At 42.6% G+C, this 8576-nt stretch overlaps 1 protein-coding gene across 1 annotated transcript in view; it reads left to right on the top strand.

Moving 5' to 3' along the window:
- asic1a (acid-sensing (proton-gated) ion channel 1a) overlaps window positions 1-8345 on the top strand; it is a 29407-nt gene extending 21062 nt beyond the window's left edge. Inside the window, exons 5-11 of the mRNA XM_027164892.2 lie at window positions 11-138; window positions 500-650; window positions 1909-1965; window positions 2178-2331; window positions 3417-3508; window positions 4810-4889; window positions 7054-8345. Coding sequence (XP_027020693.1) covers window positions 11-138; window positions 500-650; window positions 1909-1965; window positions 2178-2331; window positions 3417-3508; window positions 4810-4889; window positions 7054-7170 — 779 coding nt within the window. The 3' untranslated portion in view covers window positions 7171-8345. The remainder of the gene's footprint in view (window positions 1-10; window positions 139-499; window positions 651-1908; window positions 1966-2177; window positions 2332-3416; window positions 3509-4809; window positions 4890-7053) is intronic.
- The last annotated feature ends 231 nt before the right edge of the window (window positions 8346-8576 follow it).

Genomic DNA, 8576 nt, shown 5'->3' with positions numbered 1-8576 from the left:
TCTTATTCAGATGAGACGTCTTTTGAAGCAGGGATCAAAGTTCAGATTCACAGTCAGTCTGAGCCACCGTTCATCGATCAGCTGGGCTTTGGCGTAGCTCCAGGATTCCAGACCTTCGTGTCCTGCCAGGAGCAGCGGGTCAGTCATGCCCGTGCTGGAAATGTCAAGTTCTGTTAAATAATGCATGCAAATATATACATATAATATTGTCTATATCTATACATATATGATATATACATTTCAAATATATACAATTAATTTGTCCATGTTAATGGTTATAATAGTCACACAATTGTAAAATTAGACACACAGTTCCTCATCCCAAATGGTTCCTTGTCCCAAATGTGGTTCAACCACTCAAATCTTATGAGCTGATAAAAATACGCTTCTTTTACGTGAAGGGTAAATCGTGCCTGAAGTTTATTTTAATCTCTTCCCTGCTGCAGTGTCTGTGTGCACACCTTTCTGAATCTAATCTGTGCCTCTGCGTGTGTTTCAGCTGGTGTTCCTGCCACCTCCTTGGGGAACCTGCAAGATGAATTCCCTAGACTCCGACTTCTTCAGCGCTTACAGCCTCAGCGCCTGTCGCATCGACTGCGAGACGCGCTACCTGGTGGAGAACTGCAACTGCCGCATGGTGCACATGCCCGGTAGGCCACAAAACGTCATTAACTCACAGTGCCTGAGGTGATGTTGGATTACTGAGCACGCCAACTTATGGGTGTCAAACTGCCCTATAGCTATGAAGCCACTATATTAACTAATAGGTTCTCACTCTCACTCTCTCACTCACTCATTTTCTACCGCTTATCCGAACTTCTCGTGTCACGCGGAGCCTGTGCCTATCTCAGGTGTCATCGGGCATCGAGGCAGGATACACCCTGGACGGAGTGCCAACCCATCACAGGGCACACACACACTCTCATTCACTCACACACTCCGGACAATTTTCCAGAGATGCCAATCAACCTACCATGCATGTCTTTGGACCGGGGGAGGAAACCGGAGTACCCGGAGGAAACCCCTGAGGCACGGGGAGAACATGCAAACTCCACACACACAAGGCAGAGGCGGGAATCGAACCCCCAACCCTGGAGGTGTGAGGCGAACGTGCTAACCACTAAGCCACCGTGCCCCCCCTAATAGGTTCTAACTTTCTAAATAAAGTTAATCTTTGCTGCCATTAAAACAAACGAATCTGCCATAGAAGCTTGTAGAAGCCCATTAGACCTAACATATCTGATACGTTACTCTACAATCATTGTGCTATTATGTGCTATAACATTGCTATAACGAGGTGTTGATTTAGCGCTTATTTTATGGAAGGAGTCTCTAGTGTCAGAGCAGAGGGATTTATACTCTCTGGCTCAGATGACAATCTACATATTTTATTTTTATTCTTATTTTACTCCAAGATGGAGCGAGCTGTTTAAAGCTGTAAAGTGTTTCCGAGATGTTCCAGACTAATAAACGAACCTATAAAAAATTATGACGTGTCGTGCTTTATAAAGGAAATGCCAGCACTGGGATATCGCTGGGAGAGAAAAGGAATAAATCACCTCAGGATGCGGCATTAATGGAAAACTAATCGTTTGTGATGACACTAAGTGCCGTTTGACGTTGTCTATTGTAGTCGTTTAGTATTTAAAATAAACACATTCGATTTCACAACTTATAAAGGCATCTAGTCTTTTGGGCCTTTCACATTTTTTTACAGGACTGAATGAGAATGTTGTGCTTTTCTGTATAATTCTGTCCCTCCGGGATTCTGTGTTTTTTTTTTGCGATCGCAGAAACAAAAACAAAATCTTCGCAATATTCAGTGAAACTTGTTTATTCATTTATTTATTTATTAAAAAATATTTGATTAACTTGATTATAAGCTGTCCTTTATGCTGCCCCCTTCAGGTGATGCCCCGTACTGCAGCCCTGAGCTCTATAAAGTGTGCGCAGACTCGGCACTCGGTAAGAACCAAGCGACCTCATTAGTTGTGTGTCGTTCAACAAAACACAGCAACACAACAGATGCTGAGGCTTGTGAGATAAAAAATGTGTGCGTATTGCATACGTTTCATATCCATGTCCATACCAGTGCAGTGTATACAAACCTTTCGGTTATTCGTTCTTTCTTTCTTTCTTTCTTTCTTTCTTTCTTTCTTTCTGCTGTATTTCCTCAGCGTACCTGGTGGAGAAAGATAACGAGTACTGCATGTGCGAGACTCCGTGCAACACCACGCGCTACAGCAAGGAGCTCTCTTTCGTCAAGATCCCTAGCAAAGCCTCCGCAAAATACCTCGCCAAGAAATTCAGCAGATCCGAGAAGTACATCACGTGAGTGGTGCAGTGTAAAGTTTAAAGCGGCAGTTTGTAACGTTTACACGTGTGTCTAGGCCTGTTATCATTTGATAAATGATTAGAAACTTTAGAAGTAACTGATGCACAAGAATTTGAATCATTTATTTATTATAGGCTTTTTTTTTTTTCTGACCCAGAAATCAGCTCCGCCCCCAGACACAACAAGCTGCTCATATGTGCTCATTTTTCAAGGCTACCTATGAGATAGTGTCTGGTGAGGGGAAGGCAGAGCATTTTAATTGAACTCACAAGGGCTTTGAAAAAAAAAATACAAACTTATCCTTTAAGATTGAATTCAAGGCCTTGAAAGAAGGCCTTGATTCATTTTCTATGAATGCACATCTGGCTTGAGCACTGTTGTGTTCAGGAAAATAGGAAAAGTATGAATTTTACAGAGACAACTGTAAAATATTCTGATTTAAGTCATCTGATTGAAAATGCTTTTTAAACATACTTGCTTTTTAGTTACGTCAGTCGGGGGGGGGCACGGTGGCTTTTCGGTTATCCGTTCTTTCTTTCTTTCTTTCTTTCTTTCTTTCTTTCTTTCTTTCTTTCTTTCTTTCTGCTGTATTTCCTCAGCATGAGGAAATTCCTTAGCATGTTCACCTCACACCTCCAGGGTCGGGGTTCGATTCCCGCCTCCGCCTTGTGTGTGTGAACTTTGCATGTTCTTCCCGTGCCTTGGGGGTTTCCTCCGGGCAATCCTGTTACCTCCCTCCCCCGGGCCAAAGACATGCATGGTAGGTTGATTGGCATCTCTGGAAAATTGTCCCAATTACGTGAGTGAATGAGAGTGTGTGTGTGCCCTGTGATGGGTTGGCACTCCGTCCAGGGTATATCCTGCCTCGATGCCCGATGACACCTGAGATAGGCACAGGCTCCACGTGACCCAAGAAGTTAGAGTTAGAGTGAGAGTGAGTTACTGTACATCAGTCGACACGCATCGATTTGGATTCAGCAACTTAGCCATCGCCAGCAAGCTAGCTCACATTACTGAGGGCATTTAAATGGTTGGCTCACGTCTAGCCACAGCTACATGTTTTGTTTTGTTTATTTTACAGAGACAACATTCTTGTCCTGGACGTCTTTTTCGAAGCTCTGAACTACGAGACCATAGAGCAGAGGAAAGCCTATGAAGTAGCAGGATTGCTGGGTGAGTTCATTACACAGGGGTAAATCTTATTAAGCTTAGATTTGCTCTGTTTAATCATTTAGGGTGTAATAACCTCGGCGAGGAGCTCTGAGGTTTGTCTCTCAGGAAGTGATGAGAACATGAAAGCAGGGTGAGGTTTTCTGTATGCAGACAGATTTATAGCGAGGATCTCTCTGTTCTCGGTGTCGCTCTCGCATGGCTGAAGCTGTAGATGGAGAACGTTAGATGGAGTTTCTGTGGCAGGAATATTGAACATCAGAACTGCTGAAATGAATGGATTTTGATTGATGTTTTTTGGCTTTGTTTTTTTTTTTGATTGAATACTCGAGTCTGATTGGTTAGAAGGTGTGAACTATTGTAATTTATCGGCACAGTTAGTTCTGTAACACGAGCGAATGTTACATATATGTTACATACACAAATAACCCGCCTCCGCCTTGTGTGTGTGGAGTTTACATGTTCTCCCCGTGCCTCGGGGGTTTCCTCCGGGTACTCTGGTTTTCTCCCCCGGTCCAAAGACATGCATGGTAGGTTGATTGGCATCTCTGGAAAATTGTCCGTAGTGTGTGAGTGTGTGAGTGAATGAGAGTGTGTGTGTGCCCTGTGATGGGTTGGCAGTCCGTCCAGGGTGTATCCTGCCTCGATGCCCGATGAAGCCTGAGATAGACACAGGCTCCCTGTAACCCGAGGTAGTTTGGATAAGCGGTAGAAAATGAGTGAGAGAGTGAGAGTGAGTGATTTGATGAATATTTTGGATTGTGAAAGCAATGTGTGCGTGTGAAAGAGTGAGTGACAGACAGACAGAGAGAGTGACAGAAAGTTAGAGCGAGAGAGAGAGAGGCAGACAGACAGACAGACAGCGATGGACAGACTGAGTAAGAGAGTGAGAGAAAGATTGAGAAAAAGAAATAGATAGAGAACAGGGTGAGTCAGAAAGAGAGAGAGAGAGAAAGAGAGAGAGAGAGAGAGAGAGAGAGAGAGAGAGAGAGAGAGAGAGAGAGAGAGAGAGAGAGGCTGTTGAAACAGAATGACTAATGTAAGTGATATCTGGTATGAACTCGTCTCATAAATGTAACAGTAAAACACTAAAATCCATGATGTGCTGCTCAGTAATAAAGTAAACATTATACTGTATGTGTTGTGGTGGATTAAGTGGGTTAACACACTCCAGACCTTTCGGTTATATTATTGATTGTGTGTGCAATGTGGGATGGAGTCAGGATGAAGCGGTGCAGTTAAGATGTGTAAAATACTAAATGTTAAGTGTGTGTGTGTGTGTGTGTGTGTGTGTGTGTTTCCAGGTGATATTGGAGGACAGATGGGACTCTTCATCGGAGCGAGCATTCTCACCATTCTCGAGCTCTTTGATTATCTGTATGAGGTGCGTTCATAATATGTGCTTTTTTTTTCAACCTGTCAGAATCCAGTGAAACTCGATTCTGACTGAACTGGCAACCTGTCTCTTGTACAAATGAATAGTGCTTAGTAGACAGTGTGTAAAGTGAGGGTACGTGTAAAAAATCTGATTTATAGGAACAGAATTCATTAACATATATATTAGATCCTGATGCACATCTATATTCTTCTTCTTCTTCTTCTTCTTCTTCTTCTTCTTCTTCTTCTTCTTCTTCTTCCTCTTTTTGTCCAACATTTGTCCCTGACACCCACAGTTAACATTAATATTTATTAGTTTGCAAATATCCTACTGAACGAAAGGAGAAGCATGTCTCTCGTCGGTATGAGTGGGCATCTTTGGTAACCTAAGCAGAAAAAGTCTGATCTATAATTTAATGTTATGAAACCGCAGGTTAACTCAGTCGCTTGCACTTCACCGACTCTTTGATTCGATTCTTTTAGCTGAACATTTGAGACTTGACTCACATATACAAGCTGTTTTTTTTTTTTTTATCTAAATACTTCTAAAGAAAACGTCTTAACGTCTGAGCCGCTTGATAGAGCAAAGTGTGTGATGCAGACTAAAAAAAAACAACAATGAGTCAAATGAGTCTGATTCTGATTCATTGAGCCAACTGCATCTAATTAATTGAAAAATAAATTCCCATCACTCCTTCTGAACTTCCAAGTTTCACAAAAGCCACGAATGACATTTAGCTCCAGAATTAGCTGCATTTGTAAAACGTTAAAAAATAAATCACATGAAGTGAGTGGGTTAATTTACAAGACGTCTGTAAGAACTCTCGTCCACCGGACTGTCGTTGGCCATTTTGAAAATGATTTCTTGTTCAGCATTAGCGCCTGGTAGCCCCACCCCCTTCCTTTACATAAGCAAATTTGAGGGCGTTGAGTGCATGAAGTGTCGAACATTCACACATGGATATGCGCTTCATCCATGTACTTTAAATGCATTTCTTTTCAGTGTGAAAATAAGACTCACTACAAAGTTATCATGACTATTCATCTTATACAGTGGGGTCACGGTGGCTTAGTGGTTAGCACGTTCTCCTCACACCTCCAGGGTTGGGGGTTCAATTCCCGCCTCCGCCTTGTGTGTGTGGAGTTTGCATTTTCTCCCCGTGCCTCGGGGGTTTCCTCCGGGTACTCCGGTTTCCTCCCCCGGTCCAAAGACATGCATGGTAGGTTGATTAGCATCTCTGGAAAATTGTCCGTAGTGTGTGAGTGTGTGAGTGAATGAGAGTGTGTGTGCCCTGTGATGGGTTGGCACTCCGTCCAGGGTGTATCCTGCCTCGATGCCCGATGACGCCTGAGATAATCACAGGCTCCGCGTGACCCGAGAAGTTCGGATAAGCGGTAGAAAATGAATGAATGATTCTTATACGGTGACATAAGTGGATAAGTATACGATTTGGGACACACATACAGTAGAGTCCATGTGTTTTAGCAAGTGTAGTCCATTGGGCAAGTCGTGGCCTAATGGTTAGAGAGTCTGACTCGTAATCCTAAGGTTGTGGGTTCGAGTCTCGGGCCAGCCACGACTGAGGTGCCCTTGAGCAAGGCACCGAACCCGCCAACTGCTCCCCGGGTGCCACAGCATAAAAATGGCTGCCCACTGCTCCGGGTGTGTGTTCACGGTGTGTGTGTGTTCACTGCTGTGTGTGCGTGCACTTTGGATGGGTCAAATGCAGAGAACGAATTCTGAGTATGGGTCACCGTAATTAGCCATATGTCACTTCACTTGAGGCTGCCATGTGTGTAGGCCACGGTGAGTATTTTTTATCCTTATTACTAAGACTCATAAATCCAGGCAGTCTGTTAGCTGATACTAGCTATAACCAGGAAGAGCGTTGTTATGATGCCACATTGCAGTATCATATTGCAAACAGAGAAATCCAAGATTGAAAGCAGACATAAAGCACTTCAATCAAGTAAACCGGTGTTCCGTGGAAACCTGTGATTTGAAAAAGAAACCCAAACAGTCTCGGTGATACGGCAGAAAACGTTCAGCTCAGCTGAACCTAAAGCTCATAGAAGCCTAAAATGAAGCATTTCTAAGGAATAAACTGTTCCACTCATCCTTACTTTGTAATTCTCTCCATCTATCTCTCTCCCGTTTCTCTTTTTTCTAGGTAGCGAAATACAAGTTGTGTCGCTGCTCAGACAAGAAACACGAGAACAGCAGCGGCGATCACGACAAGGTGATGGGGCTCAATGACGTCAAGTGTCACGTCAGCCAGTTCCATTAATTGCGAGAAACCGGGGCGAGCTGCGTTCCAGCTAAACCGAGTGCAGAGCTGCCGATAAAATGTCCCGTACGTCCATTTTCTCCTGAGGCATAATACAGATTAGAGTCACATCGCTGTCGTTATGCGGACTCGGATATACGTATATACACTGCATATAAGTATATAAACTTTAAAAGTCCATTATGACCAGACGATCTGTGAAGACGATGGAATCTTTCGCAGGTTTTCCTGCTTAGAAGTATGAAAAAAAAAAAAAACGAGATGTTTCGTTGTGTAGAGAAATGAGTCTGATGAGTCTTTTTTTGTGTGTTTTCTGAACTTCGAGGCATGTTACAGTTCTATTCTAAAGTTTTGACGTGTTTTAGATCTTTTTTTTTTTCAAACATTGTCAAAACAATGTCAAACATTACCGCTAGAAGATTTCTGACTGGTTGCAATTTATACAATATAAACTGCGAGGTTAGGAATTATTTCAGAAAACACACACTGGGATTGATTATTGTGATATAACACTGATGTGTTGCTAATTTGTTTGACTGTAAAACAAACGTTTCTTTTCATGGGGTTTACTTTTCGCTATTTCTTTTATTTATGCTGCTTTCTTCCAATTTATTCCCACTAGCTACTGTAGATCTCCGCTATCACGCAACTAATGCTAATTGCTTTGTTTATGTGGTATAAATCGGTCGTTAATTTTTAATTACAGTACACGTATTTATTTATTTCATATTTTTAATCTGACAGCAACCAAAATGGTCAGAATATAACATTCCGTAACGATCTTTAAGATTAGCTAAGTTAGCTAGCTAGCTAAGCATGCAGGGTTCGTTGAAAGTGGATGTTGTCGCGCTGGTATTATATACCTTTCGTGAAACAGACTGAGTGAATTGTTGTTGTTTATGCCCGTTGTCATGGTTACATAGTGTTGTATCAAGTTTCGCCGATTTCATTTTTAACTGATGTCAGAAAGAGTAGGAGAAAATATCAGACACCTTTCAGCCAATCGTAAGCGAGTATTTTTGCGTAACAAATGATGGAACATATGTACTGTATTATATGATGAACGCTGATCGCACAGTCGCCTGACTTATTATTACGTATTATGATTAAAACAACACACACACACACACACACACACACACACACACACACACACACACACACACACACACACATTCCAATGTGCCCTTCTTGATGATGTCATCAGTCTGCACGTGTTCACAGTGTGACTCTGAACCGGAGACTCAGCCAGCGACTTTGCATGAAAGCTCTCTGCGGCCTTTGCAGTGTTTTGTCTGTCGGCATGTTCATCGTAAGAGTCGTAATGCATATAGGCCCGTGTGTGTGTATGTGAGTGTGTATGTGTTTATGTGCATGTCTGAGAATGCATGTCCCTCCATGCATGA

Source organism: Tachysurus fulvidraco, chromosome 14 (genome assembly GCF_022655615.1).
Source record: "Tachysurus fulvidraco isolate hzauxx_2018 chromosome 14, HZAU_PFXX_2.0, whole genome shotgun sequence".
Lineage (NCBI taxonomy): Eukaryota > Metazoa > Chordata > Actinopteri > Siluriformes > Bagridae > Tachysurus > Tachysurus fulvidraco.
Note: the sequence above shows the minus strand (reverse complement) of the source record. Positions and strands in the feature narration are given on the sequence as shown.